Raw genomic sequence first — 24329 nt, forward strand, 5'->3', positions numbered from 1 at the left:
AATATAAGGAAGGTGAGATCAAAATGGATCATTGTATTCTAAGACCATACACTGGCCAACAGCGAGGCCAGTTGATTTCATACGTTAAGCAGAACAAATATAGCCACTGAGTTCCGTAATTCCTCATTCCTTTTATGATCCGGAGGGAAACACAGTAATTCTCTGACTGTGACGCTCTGCTTTTCAAAACCTGTTGTCTGCCTTTGCTCTTAATCGGTCATGGCTGTTTGCTGGAGGCTGCGGCCATGCCACATGCTGGGGTTTTGATTGGGAGTGTCATTTGAGAGCCTTTAGAAACTGGGGAAGAGGCAGTGACTTGATAGAAATAGGCTTATAGTGTACTGCTTGTGACTGTTAGTAGGACGAACATGGCCAATGAACAATACATTAAAGAGTCACACAGGGCGCCTGGGTGGCTCAGTGGGTTAAAGCCTCTGCCTTCAGCTCAGGTCATGATCTCAGGGTCCTGGGATCGAGTCCCACATCAGCTCTCTGCTCAGCAGGAAGCCTGCTTCCTCCTCTCTCTCTCTGCCTGCCTCTCTGCCTACTTGTGATCTCTGTCTGTCAAATAAATAAATAAAATCTTTAAAAAAAAAAAAAAGAGTCACACAGAATTTCCACCTGAATCTTTGTCTTTTGACTTGGCAGCAAACGAAAAAAACGCTGATTAAAAAATGAATGCATTTTAAGTCATCCTGATCTTTATATTCGATAAATTGCTTTAAAAAACGTACATGCAAATAAAATCAAAGCTCTGGGGGTGAGGAGAGGAGATACTCTGGCATCCAAGCCCAGTGCCTTACAAAGAGGGTCACCGACTCTTTGAATTTAATAATTATTCTCCCAGGAGGAGCCAAAACTCATTTTTAATAAGGGTTTTCAGCCGTAAAATAAATACACATCAGCAGAACTCTAGACCTCAGAATCAGATAAAATGGTAGTAGTTCATTTTCCCTTTCTGAGCCCACAAATGGTGCTCGGGAGTGTGTCAGCCATATGCTGGGCTTTCTTCAGCCAGCATGGTAACCCCGGTGGGTTTCTTAGGAAGATTCCATCTCCGGGGCCCAGGGACCCATTCACATCACCATTTTCCTACACTCTGACCCCCTATCAAGTCACAAGGATCAAACCATGCATGGAACACACAGGTCATGGGGACGCCTGAATTCTGGTCAAGGATATAAGGGTTAGAATCGATGAAATCGTAAGAGGATCGAGAAAACCTACTGGAAGCATGATCAACCCAAGGCCGCCACCACTGCTTTTTTTTGCCCTTGGCTTTCTGTTTGTCTGCTTCTCCTAAAATAAAATATGTCCAAATATTAATTCTTAGGAAGTGAGAAAACAAATTTTGAAAACCACGCTTTAACAACTCAACTGTCAAAATCTAGACAAGTCATAAAAGTACATCAGAGGTCAGGGAAAGGAACCATATTGAGTCTGAAATGTTTATACATATGAGAAAGTTGATTTCACAAGGCAAGTACTAAGTGTTCTAGGAACATTATGCCACATTTTCACTTTCTTTTTAGTACTGCAGGGCATATAAAGAAACATAAAAAAGAAAGGATTATCTCTCAAAAAGGCATCTCACACTGAATTCTCCATTGAATTAACAGAAAAGAAGCATCACCTAAATTTTATAAGACAATTTAGTGGCAAATAATTTGTAAAAATGCCTATATTTCAATAATCAGAAATTTCCTTGTGATTATTTTAAAGCATGGTTGGAAAAATATAAATTTATTGGGGAATAATAGATGTTATGCACTGGAAAATACCATGCACTATTTCTCCATTCCCTTCAAACAGAAAAGCATGCAAACATTTATAAGAAGACCTTTCAAACTTAACGATATAACAAATCTATAATCCGATATAATAAATATATATTTCATTTTCAGTTTCATTGGAACAGACAATAATTAAAGGATATTTTATCTACCATTATTCAGATGCCACATAAATATGCATACATACTCAATATTTGTTTAGAATTTATAGAAATTAAAGACAGTAACAGTAGTCTGTCTCTGAAATACCTTCCCTAAAGGAAGAAATTAAGCAAATCCATGCTTATTTTCTTCAAAAAACTCATCTCTGCAAGACAAACACTAGGTGAGGGGTTGATTAAAGTGGTTTTGCTGAAGAGGAGTTACTTGTAAAATCATGGAGTCATTAAATATGTCCTTAATGAAACAAATACATGTATCCCATTCACAATCGGAAGATAAAACTTGCTAAGTTCAAAAAAAATTTGATAATCCTGGCAGAATAAGAATAATGTTATGTAACAGCCCTCCCCATACTCATGCTATCATTCAATGCTAAGCTACTTGAACAAGAGGGAAATGTCTTGACATACTTTCGTCATCCTCTTCAGAGAGTTTTTGGATGTCTTGGCCTTCCCCCGATTCCTGGGTCAAGCTCAGCATCCTCTCCTTACCCTTTTTGTATTTCTGTTGCCTGGCTTTGATGCGATCCATCCTGGAAAATAGAACAGCCACAGCAATGCCAAGAACACGCCCCGAGTAATCACACAGTTGGTTTGCGTTTAAACCTGTATGGATGGGACTTATGAATTTTTTTTTTTTTTAATCAGCAACACATACTTGCTTGGGGATGTCTATATGTGTGTACACGGACACAACCATATTACTTGGCTTTGGGTAGACGCTCATCTCACTAAGATGATCACAATTATGTGAAGGTTTGCTATGCAATACTTGATGTCCACGTATGCCTCGTACCATAGCCATTTTGAACACAGTAAAGGATGAAATGTGAATCCTTTATCCTCCCAGGATTTGCAATTTTAAAAAATTAGGAACTGTCTAGCTCATGCAGTTGTGAAGAGCCAATGAAAAGGGTGAAAGGGTGAGGACTGTTTTGTAAAAAGCAAGTTGTTCCGCGATATTCATAAATACTCTCTGAGACCGCATGACTCTTCTCTATTTCAAATCTAATCTCTGATCAGTTCTGGAAAAATGGTTTAGTGTGTCTTTGATTATTGAGTCAGTGCCGTTTATTTTGTCTGCTTATTCAGGAAGTCTGACTCTTCAGAAACTATAATGTTGACCGGACCCGTCCTCTTGCGGTGTTCCATTTCTTAATTTAGCTTCTTAAAATTCTGCTCAGGTTTTTAAGCTAAGTGCCATTTCTGCTTCCTGTGGCTTAAACAACACTTTTAGCTTCTCTTTTGCAATGATTATTACCTTCATTCTTTTACATCCTGACTTTCTGTCACCTAAGAGGATGTATTCTTAAATGGAAAAACTCAGTGAAATGAATGATAGTAAACAGGTCTTCCTAATGGGTAAATAGGAACTCATTCTACATGTGGGTCCACATTTGTTGCTTGTCTAAGCCTGATGTAGATAACTAGAAGCAACAATGGCAACAGTTATGCCATAACTGCTTATATAATAGTTTATATACCTCATATCTTTGATTCTGGAAATAACCATGCTATGGGATGGTGTAATTTATGCTAAAAACATTTCTGAGTGGGGTGAAGGAAGAGCTGGGAAATGAGGTCAGAACAGAATGAGGGGGTCTCAGCAAACCTGGGGAATTTTCCCCGGGTGTGGGGGGGTGGTGATGGAGGATGGAGTTTCTGCTTTTCTGGAGAACGTGGGTAGGTATGGAATTCTGTGGTCATCCATTCCTAAACCCAGCCCCTAAATGAAGTGCTACCTACCAATCCTTACAAGTTACATTTGCTGCTAAACATTTCACTCTAAGAAAATTTGTTTCAAGGGCTTTTTAAAAAATGAACTAATAAAATTGAAAAAGAAATTCTCAAATCTCCTGTTAAGTCAGTTCATTACTTGATTTATCCAGAACATGACAGTAGAAAAAAAGGTCTTGAACTGCATCCACGGAGACAGGGGCTGTATTTCTAGGACTGCTTCTAGGTTGTTATGGATTGAAAGTCATCTAATGTCATGCACCATCAGTTTCTTCCCAGAAAGACTGTTATTATAATATCTTTAGAGATCCTTCCAATGCCAAATCTCTGCATGTATTCTCTTAATTCGTAGATAGAATGAACATTTACTCCAGTTGAATGGGACTGGGAAAGACCCTGTCTCATTCATGAGCTCATTTAATCTTTATAAAAACCCAGGCAGAACTGTGAGCCCTAACTTAAATCAGAAGGCTGAAATTCAGAGAATTGGAATGACTTGCTCAGGGTTCCAGAGTAAGCAGCTGAACCAAGACTTGACATTGGTCTTGTCCAACATGGCGCCCCTTTCCACGACATTGCACCTCTCTTTCTTTTCAACTACTTCCATTTTCAGTCCAGTGAGCAAAAGCTACTGCCCTGACACTGAGCACATACCCAGAAGCTCCTTAGCACGGTGGGTTTTTTAGGGCTATTGAGGCTCCCTGGGAGGTGAGAGCCAGCTGAACAGGACCAGACAAACCCCAATTATAACAAAAGAAGGACAGTAAAACCAAGCTTCCTTACTGCCTCTTCAGCTGATCCATTGACTTTTTCTCTTCCTCAATTCTTGCCTTTACAGCCTTGACAATTGTGGCTTGGAAAAGTTCAGCCCCTCTAGAGAAAAATAGGAAGTAGAGAACAAATTAGTGTTTCTATCCTTGTTACTTACCTTCCCCTGAAAATGATTATCAAGGGTTAGAAAATATTTCTTTCTGGACCATTGACTAGAGTCTCCTGGCTGGGAGTGGGAGTCCCAAGACCCCATGTAGGAGCCCATTCTCACTGGATGAAGAAGGCACAGCCTTTCCTGGGAGGGAGTGGGCTGCTCACAGCCACAGAAGGTCATCAAAACAAACGAACAAACAAAAAATGGTTTGTGTTTTCTAAGACATTAAAAAGGATGCACCCCTTTGAACCTGTCCCGCAGAACCTTACATCTCAGCAAAGTATTGTTCACCTGACCTTATTATAGTTGTCCCATGAGGGACCATTGGCAAGGAGGAGTGAGTTCGGATTAGTTTTCTACTCAGTGAGCAGAAAAGGATCTGGAGTGAGTTGGGCTTCCCTAAGGAAAAAATGCAAAATTGGAGTTCAACCTCCATCACTGAGATGTTCAGATTCCTGCCTCTTTGCTTTTCTCCCTCCTATCCTTCCATTCCCTTCTGTTTGTTCTCACTTTTCAAGCCAATTTTAGAGTCCCCATTGATCTATCTCATCAGCCTCTCTTAATGTCTTCAAGTCTGGTCCATTGTCATCTGGTTATATCCGCTTGGTAAATCCCAAGTGGATAGGAACCCAGTGGTGTGCCCACCCTTTTCTGGACTGTGGTCAGGGGTGCAGAAAAGGCATGACCAACATGTTATCTGCTGACCCTTCATAGGCTCTGGAAATTCTTCTCTGTACTGACTATTTAAAACTCCTTACACTTTTCTCAAATCTAGAATTTTGTCAAAGGTTTTTTTACTCCTAGTAAATAACCTCGTCTCCCACTTCCCGGAGAGAAAAAAGTCATGAGGCAACAGTTTGCTCAGCTGCCTACCATCTATCCCGTGGACACCATTTCCTGCAGTGATGGTGGGAAAGGTGACATCCTCACCCGGGCTCTGGCCCCTCCCCCATGCAGCCTGAGAGGCTCCATCCTGCCCTTTCTTCCTCTCTTTCTGCATTCTCCGCCTCCCCACTGCTAGCAAGTCCTCCTCCGAAGTATGCAAACATGCTCACATCTTGCTAATCTTAGGAAAAAAACAACAACATGTCCACTGCACAGTTTTCTATGTATAGCCTCCATCACTATCCCTGCACAAGTATCTCACAGCCACTGTCTCCAAAACTTTCCGTTTAGCCTCAGCTCATCGGTGTTAAGCTCTGATCCCATGACGTGTTGCGGTCACTGCCTTCAATGCTCAGTTTTCAGTCTTGTGTTTGTATGTCCTGTCTGCTGGACTTCCGCCTTGAAGCAGCCTTCCTCAGGCTCCTAAGGCACCATGCTCTTCCAGCTTTCCTTCTTCCTTGCTGGCTCAGAGTTCCTAGTTTTCTCTGTCCATCTCTTAAAAGTGGGTGGTCCCCAGGGTCCTCTGCTCATTCACACATTCTTTCCAACCACTCACCTGCTCTAAATCTACCTGTGTCATGATGACACTCAAGTCTATTTCCACCTGCAGACCTGTCATCCTGGCCACCAACTGGACTCACCATGAGTTTAGTTTCACGAGCCCACGAGCCCTACAACTCCCTGGTTGTGGTCAGTGTCCTCCCAGCCTAGAACTTCTTGGTTTCTTTACATTTGGGATGGGCACCACCATTGGCTTCAACCAAAATCCTTTCCATAACACTTTCTACCCTCCTTTCCTCTCCACCTCCCTTCCTTCCAATCAACTTTCCAGTTGTGCCAGTTGTACTCTTAAATGTCTTCCTAGTTTACCTCCTCCTGGTCTGAGCCACTGTCTTGGTCCTGGATGAGTAGAGTAGTTACCTAACCTGTCCTGTGTCCTCCACAGTCCAGGCAGGGTGGGCTTCTGAAACACAGCTGTAACCACATCACTCCCTGGCTTCTTCTTATCTCTGGGATTACTTCTAAAGTCATAAACATGGTTTATAAGGCCCCTGATAAGCAGACTGCTCCCTATCTCTCCAGCTAATTTTTCATCACTCACTATCTTCACCTTCAAATTTCTGTGTTTAGCCACACTGAACTTCTCAGGGTTTCTTCATTAAAACTTTCCCTGGTAATTTCACTTGGGCTGTGTCCCCTGCCTCCCGCCTTTAATTCTTGTTCATCCCTGGCTGCAGCTTAGAATGGAAGGCTGCCTGTGTTTATATACCTTGATATAATTCCCACAGCTTCCTGAAGGTCCCCTACCATCACGGTAGTTGCACAGCATGGTGACTGCTTGTTGATATGTCCCTCTTCCCACCAGCTTTCTGAGGGCAGGACCAAGCAGTCACCTTCTTGTTACACAGTAGGCAAAGAGATTATTGAATGAATGAAGGTCTATTCTTTGGAAATTCTGTTTATTTTTAAGACATGGCTTTTCTTTCTTTCTTTCTTTCTTTTTTTAAGGATTTTATTTATTTATTTGACAGACAGAGATCACAAGCAGGCAGAGAAGCCGGCGGGAGGTGGGAAGCCCGATGTGGGGCTTGACCCTGAGATCATGACCTGAGCCGAAGGCAGAGGCTTAAACCATTGAGCCACCCAGGTGCCCTCAAGACATGGCTTTTCTTTTGCAGGCATGAGTTGTGCTCTAAACCAAGCTATTGGTTTCTATAATATGAGGAATATGTTTTCTAAATAACTGTTACAACTCCTCGGAAAAGACGCTGGCTTACTATTATGTCCCGGATATCTAAGGACCAATACTGCTCAGAAGAAGGCAAAAAGACACATTTATCAGCACAAATAGCAGCTGTTATATGAGTTAATAAAATTACTATTAGGACAAGATAGCATGGACAAATCCCCAAAAGGAAAGAAAAAGAAATAAAAAAGGACAAGACATTGTGCTCTAACGAAACCGATGTCCTGCGTGTTAGAAAAACCATTATAATGGTAAATTCCTGGGTCATTTATTGTACATAAAATGAAGTCATTGTTCCTATGTATAGTGAGGGCCTAGGGTATCCCCAAACTCCTCAGATTAAATATAGGTCCCCTACTGAAAATTCTTTCTACCGGGCTCCAAGTTAGTTAACAAAGGCCAGGAGTCGCTCCTCTATTAATGGACTTCTGCAATAAACATTTTGTTTATCCTGGCAGAGGAAAAGAAGAGTCTTTAGGAACACTGGCAGTATAAACAAAAGTGTGTTAGTCTAAACCACAAATCAAAATGATGGATTTGGGGGGAAATTTCATATGATACAAGCCGATGTTTATCAGACTATTTAACACCACAGATCGGATGGGATCTAGTGAGGCCAGTGTTTCTGAGATGGGCAGAGCAGGTTAGGGTACTACAACCTGACCTCCATGGCCAGTTTCTTCCCAGTCTTTCCCCCAAAACTTGTAAGATCAGGGAAAAATTGAAAAAGGGGTGGATAGGGATTAAGAAGAAGATGGTAGTAAAGGAATAGAACCAGTGGCCCAGAGAAAAAAATCAGATCATTGGGAACAAAGATGGGAAGGATGGAGAGGATAAGAGAAGATAGATCAGGGACTTGAGAATGAGCCTGGAGTGTCACACTCTTCAACCTGAGGTCTGAAAAATAATATATAATTGTGTTTTTCTCTATTTTCTGGAGTATCTTCTAAACACAGAGTCAGAGAAGAAGAGTGTGGACTAAGGTCTAGACCAACATGGCCTGTGGTTATTGCTTTGGCTGAGGCCAGAATGACCTGCTTCTAGTGAGTGGTCTGTGCATTGAGGGCTCTAGACGACCCATTTGTCTCTGACTTTCCATAGGATCCCAGATCCTTGTAAGTGTAACTTGGCTCCACAGACTTTCTTGTTTATTTTAAGTTTTAAAGGCCTTGTGCTAAACCCTTCTTGGACTGGTTTTCCTAGAAGGAATTTCTTAATTTCTTAGGAGTTTTCCAGGCAAGCTCAGGCAACAGCACTGCACAATGTTACTTCCAGACAGATTTTTTAAGAGAAACCACTCAATTCCATGGCCCGACCTACCTTGAGGCCAGGATCTGTGAAGCTTTTATATCAGCTACAACATGTAGGAAATAGTAACTCATGAAAACTCTTCTCTGCAGCAGAAGGAAGGCAAAACATATGCTGTCCCAAATAATTCCTGCTTCACCACTGGGTAGTTTGCATGAGGAATCATCATCAGCTAGGGTAAAAATGTAGGAAAAAAAATTAAAATTAACATCCATTTTCATTGTTATGTCATTTATAATATCTGTGGTATGATCAGGCTTGGGCAATCCTACAGGCATAGGAGCAAATTCCTGATGCATGGGTACATTTATTTATAAGCAAAGATACAGGTTTCAAATCCAATATCAACCTTGACTTATAAGATTGACCACAAATGACCTTGTGGCACAGGAGGTCTCTTTGCCAGGGATGGTTCCTGAGTGCTTCTCTCAGTGGAAGAGAGCTCTCTTTCTTCCTGAAGAAGGGCCATGGAGAAATAATGTCTGTATGTCCCAACGCCAAAGGCAATGCTCCGATATAAACAAACAAACAAAAACAAAAAACAAAACTACCTCTTCTGGGAATGGTGATCCGGGCTAATCAGAAGTATAGTCTATTAGAAGAAAAGGTATCAACAGACAGCTTATCCTAAATCAGAACAAATACCCAGTTACTCTTCATTGTGGGCAAAGCATAGCCTGGATTGGAAGCCACAGTGGGGAGAATGTCATGGTCAAGTTGTCCCCATTCTGGGCACTATGGAGGACCAAGCACGGTATTGTCCCAGGTTGTGGTGCAAGAGGCAGAGAGAGAGAAATGGAAACTTCTGGAACTGCAGAGACCCCGAAGGTCCTCCCAGTTGTTTTTCTGAGTCTGAAGCTTCCTGAGCTTCCTGAGGAGAGAAGGACCTGAAAGCCAGAGGAACGCTGACAACCCAGGATTCTAGTGGCAACCACCACAGGCCTATGGCCTTTTGTAACTCTTCCTAATGTAACTCAAAGAAGTTTGGAGAGTTTTACTGGGCCACACACAGTCTCCAGACCAGCCCAGAGCCTGAGAAGTTTCCAGAGGGTGATCAAAGTTGTCTGGAGTAGGAGCACTTCCTTATGGACAATAGATTTGTAACGAGCTACAGTCCTGTTGCCTTCATCTAGAGGTTGAATTCGCTGTCCCTGTTTTCTCTTTATGTGCTTTGGCCCAATTTTAAAATTAGAACAATACAACTGTCCTTCCTTCTCTCTCCTTCCACTTTCGGATTTGCTTTGCATACTTACGCATTTTATAGCCTTTGACGGTGCAGGCCAGGCTGAAAGCTTGGATCAACCAGCAACTATTTTGAACCAATTTTTCAATGTATCCACATGCTCCTATCTGAAAAACAAATGGGAGTGGCAAATTGTGAAACTCTGTGCCCAGAAAAAGAGGCTGATGCTTTGTGATCCTAGTCTGTGTAAGAATTCACAAAGTCTCCATGCCAACAGGTCTAGGAGGCACCTGTAGAACCTCAAATCTCAGTCACCATGGGATAACGCATTTGATGCTTTGGAAGCACCATGATTTCCTGGGGGAAAATAAGCCCCATGAGTAAAGGGAGATCTTTAGTGTGATGATTTCAGCACTTAGAAGTACCCATCTTTTCATAGAGAAAATCATGGACTCCTGTAGGAACAAGCCAATTCTGATATCAAATGGGTGAACAATGACCACCCCCACCCCAGAACTTTGATTTTGGTACAGTTATTTTCTTACACAATTGGACGAATTAAACTTATGCTGTTTGCCAGGAGATCATCACAAACACTAGTTGTATGGTGTAGTTCTTAGAATAGGAAAAGAGCTTGCATTTTGAGGCTCTTTTGGCCAATTCTCTGGGCAAAGGAATATAATTCATTGATTGGCATGTCGTTGTCTCTCCCATACCAAAGATTTATGTTAAGTTCACATGCTGAGGGGGAAGAAGTTTAAACAGACAACCATTGCAAGCTAATTCATAAAGGTGATGGCTGAACTATGTGTATTTCCTGGGAACATATGAGGTAGGAGGATATACTTGGAAGTTGTTCCCAAGGTGAAAGTTTTTCAGTCTGAGTTCCTGCACCTATTCGAACCTGCTCTTCACATGACCATCTCTGCCCTACATGGCCATGCCTTTGTTTGGGTTCTCTATGTTAGGCATGTCCTCTCTTTGTCTCTCTGAACACCCTTGAGTCTGGTTTTCAAGTCTCCAATCAGTTCAAATGGCATCACCTCCAGGAAGTCTATTCCCAGTTTATTCAGGCAAGGTATGAGGCACTTCTTTTTTGTTTTGGTTTCCTAAAATCTTGTGATAATTAGCTTTTATGGACCACATTCTAATTACTAATAAGTAGGCATATCTTCCCTCTTAGAACATGAGTTCCTTAGGGTAGAAACTGCAGGCAATACTATATCTAGTTCTTGGAGACAAAAATAGTGCCTAGCAAGTCTATGATATAGGTTTACAGGATCAAAGAATGAATGAACAAATGGACTTTGTAGCCATACGTTTCCAGGATTGGTTATAGGAATCAGCCTCTGGCAACAGATCCCTCACCATCAGACTGGCCATTGATGAAATGGTGTTCTTTTGTTCTCTCTGTCCAAGAACTTTCAATACTACCCTCAATATAAATAAATATTGGGGGGAGGGTAAAATTGCTGCATAAGAATCACTTTTACTATCAGCTGATCTTAGACAGAATTTCAATGTCTTAGACAAAATAAATGACTCAAATACATATTCATGGTGACACAGACTTGGCTCTTGAGGACCTCTAAACACAGAAATACACGTGCAAAAAGAAAAAAAAAATTAAATGCCTGCATGGTAGACTTGCTAGGTGAGCTCATCTTTCAGTAACCAGGAAGGTGAGAAGCAGGAAGCTGTTAGCTCAGGGCTCATTCTAATGCACTCTCAGTAACCGGGAGCAGCAGGCACAAGGATTAACTTTGACTTAGGGCCAGCAAGAGATGTATGAACTCCTTCAGCTCCTGAAAGGTTGTTGTTTAATTTCCTGAAACAGTAAATAACTTAGAAGGTGTCTCTAGGGTCCAAAAGATTTTACGCAATCCTGGGATGACTAGTGGGCCGTGTGAGTTACCTGTTAGGTCAAGGGGGAACGTGGTGCCCCAGGACGTGGCTATTTCAAAGCAGAACAACTAAACTTTGTAGAGGAAGGACATGTGTTTTACCCCTACCCTTTACTGGCTTATGCTTTCATAATTCTTTCTAGGTAAGCCAACATGGTATCAGTTTGAAAGAGATTCAATGACTAATTCAGCTCGTAAATGGGCCAGTTTGTAGCACAAAGTGTGAATGGTGACAGATGATCGCTCGTTGGAGATGGGATGTTGACTTGCAAATACGTTTTAGAATGTATTCCTACAACTCCCTGTCCTCCTGTCATGTGACTTTGAGATGGCGGAAGTGAGCAAACAGGACTCTGCTTAATGTGGCGGCGTGAGAGTAATAATGATTCTCTGAATCCTGACTTTGCATCATCTTATTTGGGGCTTTTAAGAAAGGAGTGTGACCTGCAAGTAGGCTTTTAATAACCACTGAGTGGGCTGTTTACTCTTGTGCTAAAACCGCAAATGTGTTATGCAATGGGAGGCACTTACTGACAGTATGTTTTTCATCGTAATCACGAACACGTTGTAGGCAATCAGCCAGTCCCAATAGCGCAGGATACTCTTGATGGGTTTCAGTAGCAGATCGCCCCCAAAGAGCAGAAAATAGAAACAGGCCACCAAGTAACCCATGCAGAAGATGCTGATCCTGGTTGTCCCCGTGATGAATATGATAGTGAGGACAAACCAGAAGAGGTAGCTGAAGATGATCACCTTGGACATGTCTAAGTAGGATCTGGAAAACAAAACCGAACCATAAGAGGACAATACTCATAAACAAACAGACAAAAATTTAAGGCAGGAGATTCCACGGTAAGGAGGGAAAGAGTTTGTACTGTTCGTTTGACTCAATATGGAAGCACTTTCCAGTCATATTGTGAGCTTTGTACTCATCTTTCACTTAACACTGCCTCGTCTATAGGAAATCCACACCCAGTTGGTAAGAGATGAATAAGTAAGTGGTGAAAACACTTATCAGTGTCTTATTTGGGCCAGCTTTCCCACACACAGCAGCATCTTCTGCCTACTCTAGAGTACTCAAAATTCCTCACTGTCTTCTCATAGGAAGCATGAATAATGGTATGGCGGGGGAAAGTCTAAGAAACAGATGTCTCCCCAAGACAGAGAACAGAATGAACTGGAAACTGACAGATAAAACAATCTGTGTTACATCAAAGGCCTTACTGGAGATGGAAATCCCTCATTGATGATGAGAACTCGTTCTCACAAAGCACACACAGCCACAGTGGGACTTGGAGGCTTTAATCCAACACTCTTGTTTTTGGATGGTCCTGGAGTGAAGTCAAGATGCCTTTTTTGGGGGGAGTGTTGTCTCCCTATGACCTTCATGATGAGAGGTGAGGGAGAACTGAGGTCAGTCACTATGCAACAAGTGGCAGCTTCTGGGAGCTTCTGAGCACGGGTCTTTGACAGCCAAGTGTAAGCCTAGACCCATCTGTGTTGGCTTAATTAGATCTTCATCTTGGAGATTTTCTTTGGTTATTTCTCCTCACAGGTAAGGAGAGAAGCAGAGCAGAACCAACTGTGGGTCAGTTATTTGATAATGACTTGTTATTTTATAAGAATTAATAAGCAACATCTTGATACAAAATAAATTATACTGCTCAGCCTCATTAGAGAAAGCTGTTCCTAAAAGGCACACTGTCAGGTAAGCAAACTTTTTTGAACTTTACTCTTTAGGGAGTAAAATATTCAATCCCTTAAAATGCTTTCATGAAATCTCCCTCTCAAATTTATTTCACCTTTCTTTGATGTCATAGTCGGAGGAGAATGAATACAATGTCAGGATTTCTCAGCATCCCAGGAATATCGCTGGTGAAATCAGTGATTCATTTGAGATGTAATATCGGAATGCCCATAGGGCCTTCTTCTTCTTCCTCTTTTTTTTTTTTTTTTAAGATTTTATTTATTTATTTGACACAGAGAGACACAACCAGAGAGGGAACAGAAGCAGGGGGAGTGGGAGAGGGAGAAGGAGGCTTCCTGCTGAGCAGAGAGCCTGATGCATGGCTCGATCCCAGGACCCTGGGATCATGACCTGAGCCAAAGGCAGATGCTTAACCACTTTCCATCCAGGCACCCGCCGCCCCCGACGGCTTTCTGGTGTGTGTGTGTGTGTGTCTGTGCATACGTGCACACTTTAGAGTCAGGTGACTGGGCCTGCTGGCATTTTGTGAGTATGTGTGTAGAAAAGTGTGTGTGAGTACAACACGTGCTTTCTGTGGATTTCCCTTCCTTGCCCACAGTTGGCAATTCCTACTCCCCGCGCCCCAGCCTCAGGAATCACTTGAGCCACATCAGGCTCAGAAATCACAAGCTCAAGCTTGAAAGTCACTTGGAAAACAGCAATCAAGGGGCTCTGAAGAGGAGCCCCTATGCACACTGAATGTACCCTGGGACACGGAGTGAGGTGAAGAGGCTGCCTTCCAGAGCTGTAGAAGAGCACATACCCACAGAGAGGGCGAGGGGGATGCCGCGCCTCCCACGGCAAAGTGGTCACTTGCTTCCCACTCACAGCCGTGCTGTGTGACAAGTTACTTTCTAAGACACATTTTTGTGGCAGTCCTCATTGAAACTAAAAGCTTGAAATAATTCAAGTTTTCAATGATACCGCTCTAAAAATCAGGGGCACACAGTTTTCGAGTTTTAGGCTTTTTCATAAATACACTGTAGAGTTGCATACTTGTCTTTCTCCAACTTGGCAAACTGATGTGATAAAAAAATTCATTTTGTTCTAGATTTCCTGTCGCTGTGAATGTTCAAACTATGTCTGATTCATGGTAAAGTGTAAACATATGTTGTGAACGATTTCTTGGGGATTTTACTGTTTTGCCTTCAGATAAATACTTTTTTGGGCATCTGGGCAGCTCAGTTGGTTAAGTGTCTGCCTTTGGCTCAGGGTGTGATCCCGCAGTCCTGAAATCAAGTTCTGCCTGGCGCTCCCTGCTCAGTGAGGAGTCTGCTTCTCCATCTGCTCTCCTGACCATGTTCTCTCTCTCAAAGAAATAAATAAAATCTTAAAGGAAAAAAACCCCTAATCTTTCTCCCTTTATGATAGGGAAAAAAATCAGCTGCACTGATATTTTCTGTTAGTATTATAGAGAAGAGATAAAAAGTGAAAGTCTTATATTAGTGTTTAGTGTGGTGCCTTAACTCTAAAAGGAATGTTTAGTTCTACATAGCTTATCATTTTATTTCTTGTTTTAATTTTCATTTTTATTATTTTTTAAAGATTTTATTTATTTGAGAGAGAGAGAGAGAGAGACAGAGAGAGAGAGCACAAGCAGGGGGAAGGGCAGAAGCAGAGGGAGAACCGAACTTCTCACTGGGCATGAGGCCGGATGTGGGGCTCGATCCTAGGACCCTGAGGTCATGGCCTGAGCCAAAGGAAGATACTTACACAACTGAGCCACGCAGGCAGCCCTAACTTATCATTTTATCATTTTTTTATTTTTTAAAGATTTTATTATTTATCTGAGAGAGAGAGAGAGTAAGTGATGGAGAGAGAGAAGCAGACACCCCGCTGAGCGGGGAGACAGACACAGGGCTTAGCCCCTGGACTCTGGGATCATGATCTGAGCGGAAGGTAGGTACTTAACTGACTGAGACACCCAGGCACCCCACCTCACTTATGGTTTTAAAGCAAATTCACTTATTGGTTTGTTCTATACATGCTGAGCTCTTAGGTCGCTGAGAGGCACAGAAGGACCTCAGCACCCAGGTTTTAGAGCTAGGTCGATTGGGTTCAAATCCTTGCTCAGCTTCCTCACCTGCAAAGTGGCGATAATAATAGCTCATAGGTGGCCATTTGGGTAAGAGGGCTTCATCTATGTAATGCCCTTAGAACAAAGGGTGGCACACAGCAAGTGTCCAATAACTGTCATTACTAACAGGACCCTATGTGTTGTAGGAACAACCATTGGCAAGAATGGGGGACAGGCATGCGCACAAAAGTAAGGTAGAAATGAACTTTGCCCTAAGTTGACTATATTTCATGGCAGGGTGGGGAGAAGTGGGGGTATCAAGTTCTTCAAATAACAATCCCCTGCAAACACCCTACTCTGGGACTCAGAAGCCGGGGAGCAAATCTCAGGTGAGGAGAGACACACTGGCTGGCCCAGGACTGATCTCCACACTGCACACTGATGCACATCTCTCCCAGGTGGGACTGTGGACCTGGAGGGTAGATGCTAACTTGTGAGGATCAGGGAGTCTGGAGGTGCAGGGCTGGTGAGGAGATACAAACAATCCCACCAGCCCTTCTGACCCCGACCGCAGGGGACAGAGCTGGATTGTGATTGCTGACGGTGGAGGCGGGGGTGTCGGCCATGACTGAGGGGCAGGTGAGAAAAAGCACGAAGACTTGGGAACCCAGAGAACACAGAAGGAACACAGAGTGAGAGATTCAGTCAGGTTTCAACATAAACTCTGCTGAGGGGACAATCAGGCTGCCAAGGTCACCTGCCACCAGACTGCAGAGGAAAGAAGAGGTCGGAGAAGTTGCTGCAAGGGGAACCGGCATGCCTGAGGGGACAGCACACAAAGGGAGGGGCAGCAGAGGACAGGCTGTGGTTCCCAGGCTGCCACAGTGCCCATTGAATACGGAGGACCAGGTGGAGGACAGGGGAAGGGTAAGAGAGTGAGGAATGGGGATCAGGATGGACAGAGATGAGGAGGCAGAGGAACAGAAGATAAAGATGGAGGAGTCTCTGTTGGGGTACCAAGAGGCAGAATCACGTTTGTGAGGGAAGAAGTGAAGGGAAACTGAGGGCAAATATGTGGTCCATGATGAGAAAGGCAGAACCAGATCTGTAATTCAGAGTCTCAGTCGTTTGACCACCAAACCCTCTGTCTGCCAGTTTCTAAAAAAAAAATGGCAGAGAGAGAACTGGAAGTGGAGCTATGTCCTCTGGGTGACACGTGCACACAAAGCGGCTTTGGCCCCATGCAGCCATGCTCACCTGCAGTGGATGAAATCCGGCACCGGGTTATGCTGGCTGAAGGAGGCCGCGTCCAGGTTCATGCAGATCTCCACGTTGTCCCCTGCCATGATGCGCACCGCAGCCTTGTTCTCATCCTCGAAGATCTGCCTTTGCAAGGAGGCACACAGGAGCAGCATGAAGTCATCTGGCAGGACAGAGAGATCACGGAGTCACCTTCTTCCCTTCCGGGTTTCCATGATGCAGAAAACGGACCCCACAAGGGAGGAGCCTCTCCCTCCCCAGCTCCTTAGTGCATCACATTCCCAAAGTTCCCAACGTACAGCCTCCCTGGATTCCAATCTAGGGGCCAAGTCCCACCTTGCCCACCATGGACGATGTAAGGGAGGGGTACAGACACAGGAGAGCACAAGTATCAGGTGATAATTCCTAGCCTCGTGACTTTCTTATGGGATAATTTTTTTTTTTTAAGAGTTTATTTATTTATCTGACAGACAGAGATCACAAGTAGGCAGAGAGGCAGGCAGAGAGAGAGAGGAGGAAGCAGGCTCCCCGCGGAGCAGAGAGACCGATGTGGGGCTCGATCCCAGAACCCTGGGATCATGACCTGAGCCGAAGGCAGAGGCTTTAACCCACTGAGCCACCCAGGCGCCCCTTATGGGATAATGTTTATTTGCATTTATCTCCCACCAAAATTTTGAGGAAGCCGGTTGAATATACTTCCCCATCTTTATCTTCTTCCTCGTGGTAGAGCCAGGAGCTTGTGGCTTTCTTCATCCTTCCATCCCCCATTGTATTTGTAACCAAACACTGTCCAGAGTGGGCGGAGCAGTGAAGGCAAGGAGTGGAGGTGAAGATCATGGCCAGTTATGGGCAGGCAGCCTCCCATACATTTAACGTGAGTGTGTGGAGGCAGCACGGTCCCTCTGGAGGTGACCTTCTTGTCTTAGGTGCAGCTGCTCTGATCTTGGGATCATCAGCCTGCCCTTGGAAGGGCCAGGGGCTACAGCTCATGCTCGAGCATCTGCAATGTGGTAGTACATTCCTAGCTTCCACAGTCTTAGCATTGGCTTTGGTCTGCCCGCAGTGGCAGCATGAAAGATCTACTTTGCAAAAAACGGGGCCTCCCTCCACAGCTTACCTTCTAGAAGGTGGATAAGTAGAGGTGTGTGTGTATGTGTGTGTGTTGGGGGGAGCAGTTGGAGTGTGTGTGTGTGTGTGTGTGTGTGTGTGTTGAGAGGTAACATTATGGAAGTAGAGACGGTATTTCCAATGTTTACTTATTTATTTTGCAAATGGAATAGGGCCAGTAGAAGCCATTAAGGACTTGTGATATTAATGCATCAAGACAAGCTTTTTCATGATCACCAAGTACGCTGGAGGAAGCAGGGGCACTAAAGCAGAACCCATGAAGAAGGAGCAGCAAAGAGGAAACCAAACCCCAGCGCTCTGTGGCCCCGTGGCTCCAACACTTACAGACAAGAAACACGGGGTTGGGCCGCACAATGAAGTCTGGGAAGTACAGCCACTTTATGATGTTGTCGTTGAAGCTAGCCCCCTTGAACCTCCACGGGTAATCTGCAGGGATAGAAGTGGCAAAGAGTGAAATCAATGTGCTCCTTCCCTGCCCTCGTCCCAACCGTCCATGGCACCAGGGCTGATCACCAGAGCGGCCAGCTCCCGGGAGGGGCCCACGCACCTCTGCAAGGGGCTGCAGGGATGCCGATGCAGATGAAGTACTGGAAGGTGATGATGCAGGCCAGGAAGCAACAGTACTTGGGCCAGATCTCCGCAATGGCCTTTCTTCTGCGCCGGTACAAGACAGCAATCAGCCAGCAGGCGTGAATCATGGCATAGAAATCCATTCGCTGGCCAATTACGTTAACTGACATTAGGAAACAGGTCTGTGTAAGGATGAAAAGAGGCAAAGAAAAAATCGGGTTTACAGGGAAGGGGAGTGGTGTCACCTATTAGCCCTGTGCAGGTGGCTCAGAGACCTGCACTGCTGAAGAGGCGGGGCGGGGGGTCTGTCTGTGCATGTTCACTGGGTCTTGCCTCTGTGGGGTGTCTTACAGCATGAAGACTGAAATCTTGTATAAGTTACTTCCAAGGTCATTTCTGTGAATAAGAACCACTTCAAATCGTGGAGAGAATATAGCTACAATCTCTCCATGAAGCCTCACTATTCCAAATTCTTTCTATAAAGAGGCAGGCAGTGCCACAACTGTTTCAGGTCAAACCAGTTCATTTTGGCACAAGTTAAACTCTCAGAATGCGCAAAACACAGAAAAGATTTGTAATACGTTAAAGAAGACAGTGAGAATGACCAAATGATATCCACACATGTACGAGGCTACAGAGACCTAGAGAGGCCAAGTTCACTGGGGCAGAATATGGAGCACTGACCTTAGTCTTAGAAAACTTTTAACAAGGCCAGGTGAACACTTCAGTAGAATGTCCTCCTGCTGGAATTGTGGGGGGGAACAGTCATCACATCACGGAGATGGACCAGTAAGCTCTAGTGGCCTACTGGCCTAAAAACAGCAACAGGGATTTTCATAGAAAAAAGAAAACAAAAAAACAAAACAAAACAAAAAAACAACCCATGTCAGCAAGGAAACTCACCTCCAAACCAAACTTGTAGAAGAAGTAATTTATGAAATATTTGGCACAATTAATAAGTCCATCATCTAGATGGAGTCTTGTAATGTCGTGAAAGATGGTTTTAGACACAGGGGCTGTGAGGTTGTTTCGACCTCGATAGTATTCCTGATGGCGGTAAATTGTAACCTCAAAGGCCAGAATGGCCAGCATCAGGAGATGATTCTACAAAGCAAGAAAACACAGTCATGAAGCCAAACGCTTTAGCTTGGTCACTTTAAGCAACCCCCATAATCAATCCTTTTTTCCTCCATTTTTGGTGTCTAAAAAAACAATGCTTATAAAATCCCACCTCTACAGAATTATTTCATTCAATGTTCATTTTCCCTATGGCATAGTAACAAGGTGGAGAAACTTGCACTGTGCCAATCAGGATAATTTCTGGGATGCTGGAATCTAGACTCTCTAGAGAGAGAAGGCCGGTGATGCTCATTCTTGTTTCCGGGAAAGTACACTAGCCACAGGAAGATGCAGGGGCCAGCTGCCTTGGGAGAGTGATCCAAACTTACTTGCAACTCAAAGTGCAAAAGAGTCCAGGGCCATCTGGGAAACCGACGAAGCTGTAGGGGAAATCTTTCAACACCCCAGAAATCTGGCTAGAGAGAGCTCGGGACTGACAAGCATGCTGCTGACCATAATGTAACCATCATAATAATGAAAATAGTTCATGTTGATGACACCCCATGGGCCTTACACCATTCTGATTGCTCTTTTCAAATATCAGTTGGTTTTATCCTTATAACCGTTCTTGATGGTGGGTGGCATTTATATTGCTGCAATTGATGTCTGATGTATGAGGGAAAAAAAAGATAAAGCTACCCACAAAAAAATGGGATGCCTAGTACTTTGAAAAATTCCAGGTGTTGAGTATAAATGCTTTATTTCTAAGGGCTTCTGTTGGTGTGGTTGGAAGACCGCTTAGATTACCCATCAAAGTAAAACAGGAATGGTTCGAAGTATGTCGCTTTTGTTACGGTTGTTTTGACTATTTGCAAAGTTTCTTTTCAAAGACAGGTTGTTAAAATCTGTATTACCTCTAATGATAACCAGCTGGAATTCAATTGAAAAATTGAAGAAAAAACTGTATTACTTTTCAACATAATATAGGTCCTTTATTCAACATTATAGAGAAACAATTTAGACAGCAAACATTTCTCGTAATGCTCTACCTGTTTCTCAGGAATAATCACTGTAGACAGTTTGGTATATTCTACTCAATATTTTTTTCTGCATCTAGAAGAAAGCATGCCATGCAGGGTGTACTGAAATTTGTCCTTTCTCTTAAAAAAAAGTTCACATATTTTGGATGTCTTTCAACATCTCATAGTATCAATCCACCTCAATCTTTTAGTGGTCATAAAATATCCTAGTGAATATATTTGTCAGACTTTATTCAATTAATCCCAAACTCCTCAATCAATTTCTTTTCACAATGGGGCACTGATGGTAATGTCTAGTCATTTGTTTCTGACTCCAAATGTCACATAAAAATGCAAGGTTATGATCAGTTGTGATATCAGAGTTCTCAAGGCAAAGGAGGTCAGGTGTTAACTGTGCAGAGGCTCAGGTGAAGTACAAAGGAGGTCTTACCCTCAGGTAGACAAGCAGAGGGGAAGACTTCCTCAGGCCCACCCATTCTGTTGGGTCAATAGGAGCACTGTAGAGCTGAGACTTGTTCAGCTGGTGGATGGGTATATTCGTCTGGTTTTCATTTGGCTGAAAAGAAGAGAATGAAGAGTTTAAAAAAAAAAGTTGCTCAGATTGGAAGAGCTCAGATTTTTCTCCTGAACCTTTGTGCAAACGGACACGGTAGGACCGGAAGGGAAAGTTCCACTTCAGAAGGGAAGAGGACTAGGGCCAGGACATATCCAACATGGCAAGAGGTGACTGAGGGGCTGGTCAGAATGTGCTTGTGGGTGAGGGTTCCCCAATATCTGTGTCACTTCCCTAAAGACCAGTCAAGAAAAGTCCCCTATCTTCAAGGCTCACCAAGGAACAGTTGACAGAAAAGTTCTCGGGCTTAATGGTTTGCAGCTGGTACAACATTTTGCAAACGATGATCACACACGTCCAGACAGTGCAGACACTCGAAGCGAGACGACGCAGCTTGGCGTATGGCAGAGCAAAAGCCCAAGAAATCAAAAATACATAGTTGAACAGAGACACCTGAAAACATAAAAATCAGAAATGGGGATAAAAAATACATAACACAGTACAACAGCCATGAAATGTGGCAACTCGATTTATTCAGTTCGGCAAAGTCTGATTGAGTTCCTGGCATGTACGAGGAATTGCCCTATGTGTGTGTGTGTGTGTATGTATGTGTGTGTGTGTGTGTGTGTGTGTGTGGTCTTATATGGTGGGAAGGTACATAACCAAGTAATGTAAGTATAACGTAGCAGTGGGTCAGTGATAGATGGAACAGGCTCCTGTGAGAAGACCCAGAAGGGCTCCATGGCCTCGTATGGAACTTCCAGAACATTTTCTGGAAGGGATACTACCTGAGCTGGGCCTTGAAAGATGCAGAAAGCTAGCCAGGCCAAGAAGGTGAGAAGTGTGTTCCAGGTAAAGAACATACAGGTAACAGGCAGGAAAGCATGAGGGAGCGCAGAAGGGACAGGTGACCACAAACAACAGGAAATTCTGGAGTTATGTGGATGAATGGCAGCAGTAAATGAGGCTGGAGATTCAGCTGGGAGCCACACTTTATGAACCTTTTTGAAACCATGCTGTGGCCTTGGAACCCTCTGTGTGGAAAATAGAGAGTTAATAATTCCCGGCGAAAATCTTAAGGAAGGATTTTCATTTTGTTGAAATAAGTAGAACTAAAAAATGGAGATGCATCCATGGGGGTTCAGGGAGAGGTTGGGAGACCCAGTCATGGCTGCTGCTAGGAGAACCTGACCAGGGCCCAGGGTCATGGAGCAGAAATGGGGAGGAGTCACAGATTTGAGATGAGAAGTAAAACTAGATGGAGCTGTTGACTGGTTGGTTGGATGGTGGTTGTGGCTGGCGTACATGAGCGGGTACAAGGAACACCTCCCAGGTTTCTGGCTTGGGAACCAGAGCCCTGAGACAATGATAGTAACCCAAATGGCACAGGATCTTGGTGGGGGTGGGGAGCAGGTATAAAGAGGGAAGTCTGTGACCACAACTTGGCTTTAGACTCTGTGTGTGTTTATCAATCGGGGAGTGTCCAATCATTTCCAGGGGTTCTCCACAGCCAACAGTTCATGGAACAATATAGAAGCAGAGCCATCTTACTCATCCACGGAAAACACTCAGGGGATTCAAATAATGATTCATATAAAATCAGATATTGTTAAGATAATGTCATAAGAGCATTTCATATTATCAGTATGAATTGATTAACATTAATAGCATGCAGTCAGTTGATAAAATTCCACATGTTGCCAGGGCTATGCACTGTAGGCTATGAAAAGTATGGTCACCTGATTGGCGGCAGAACTACACAACAAGAAAGGAAGAGTCTCCAGGATAGTATTTAATTCTGTAATTTAGTAGCCACTACTTTTCTACTTAATTACTCATCACTGTCCAGGAAAGGAACCTCTCTGGGAATGAAGCCCTGAGGTATTAGGGTAATAAGAACTGCATTTCAGAATTAATTAAGGAGGAAAGAAATACCGCCCTGTGAATTCTACCACATTCACAAACACAATAAATGTTACATTTGAACAAAGCATGACTCTTCCTTAGTCATTGGCCAGAGTCATGTTAACTGGGATATTAAAAAACATTTCTTTCGTCTTCAATGAATTCTGTAAGCCTATTAAAGCTACTATGAAATTGTCTCGTTATTCCTTTTAGTATGTATTGAAGGCACTGGGCACAAAAATAGTACAATGAAGTCACATAGAACTCCTTTAACCTTTGAGTGTTAGAGAAAGATATGTTTTAAGAAGTCCTAACTAGGTCCAAGGTAGCATATCCTGTGTGGATTCCTGGCCTCAAAAAATACATGGGTAGTGCCGGGGAGAACTGTGTAGATAGGTCGTGACAATCTGGTAGAGGCAGAGTGTCTGCCTGGGCTGAGACCAGCTGTATGGAAGCATGAGGCTGATCAGCTGGTCCAGGGTTAGGGAAAAATGCCCAATGGGCTTTTGATCCAAACTAAGGCTGGAGGGACAAATAGTAGATATCCAGACAAGGGAATTGCAGGTGTGAGACCTTTTGGCAAGGGAGAATATGGGATGGACATCCTTGGAGTAGTAAGTGGCTCACCATGAGAGCAATGTGATCAGGGTCCCTTCAGAGGGCTGCTTTGGAATCCACCTAGGCTAGGGCATCTAGGAAAGAAAGTGGCGAAGGAGTCCAGGGCTGGATTGTGAGGGTCCTATAGCTCATGCCTGTGAGGATGGTAGAGTTGTTGAAAGTTTTTGAGTCGAGGATTAATGTGATCATATCTACGCAGTGGAAAGACTGTTCTGGTTGGCTGATGGAATCCATACAGGTAGGAGAAGAGATTGCTGCAGGGGTGGGCATCTGGTAGAGCGATCTAAAAGAGAAATGATGTGGAGGGAGGTGGTTCAGTTTTAGAGATATTGAAGGTGATTTGGGGAATTCAAGGATGAGGTCATGTCCAGCTGTCACTTGGAGATGCGAACCTGGAGTTCAAAGACCGGATGGGATGAAGACATAGATTTACAATTCTTGCATATAGATAGTGAATCACAGGCGTTCAGGAGACCACCCACAGAGTGTCTAGAATCAGAGAAGGGGCTGCAGTTAGAACCTGGAGAAGAGAGGAGTTGGTAGGAAAAGAAAGAGCCCATGAATGAGGCAGAAGGGAGGGGCCAGGGAAGTGTGCTGTTTAAGAAGACCACAGAAGCTCTTCAAGGACAAGGAAATGATTGTCAACCTCCAATGTCATAGAGAATCAACTAAAAGGAGGTCTAAATAGCGTCCGTGAGGTGGGAAAACACAGATTTGGAGAAACACCATACTTCGTCCAACATAAACATGGTTGATGGTGGTCTTATCCTTTCCCTGATGGTGGGAGTC

General features: G+C 43.7%; 1 protein-coding gene across 8 annotated transcripts in view; it reads right to left on the reverse strand.

Moving 5' to 3' along the window:
* PIEZO2 (piezo type mechanosensitive ion channel component 2) overlaps positions 1-24329 on the reverse strand; it is a 451232-nt gene that overhangs the window by 63409 nt on the left and 363494 nt on the right. For all 8 annotated transcript variants that reach the window (XM_082697369.1, XM_082697373.1, XM_082697368.1 and 5 more), the window contains 12 exons: positions 21294-21470; positions 20895-21020; positions 19269-19469; positions 18343-18547; positions 18120-18221; positions 16665-16830; positions 12175-12418; positions 9810-9906; positions 8569-8728; positions 4475-4564; positions 2366-2487; positions 1228-1299 (listed from right to left, as the gene is read on the reverse strand). In XM_082697369.1, the coding sequence (XP_082553495.1) occupies positions 1228-1299; positions 2366-2487; positions 4475-4564; positions 8569-8728; positions 9810-9906; positions 12175-12418; positions 16665-16830; positions 18120-18221; positions 18343-18547; positions 19269-19469; positions 20895-21020; positions 21294-21470 (1762 nt within the window). The remainder of the gene's footprint in view (positions 1-1227; positions 1300-2365; positions 2488-4474; positions 4565-8568; positions 8729-9809; positions 9907-12174; positions 12419-16664; positions 16831-18119; positions 18222-18342; positions 18548-19268; positions 19470-20894; positions 21021-21293; positions 21471-24329) is intronic.

The sequence above is a fragment of the Mustela nivalis genome (assembly GCF_964662115.1).
Source record: "Mustela nivalis genome assembly, chromosome: 14".
Classification (NCBI taxonomy): Eukaryota; Metazoa; Chordata; class Mammalia; order Carnivora; family Mustelidae; genus Mustela; species Mustela nivalis.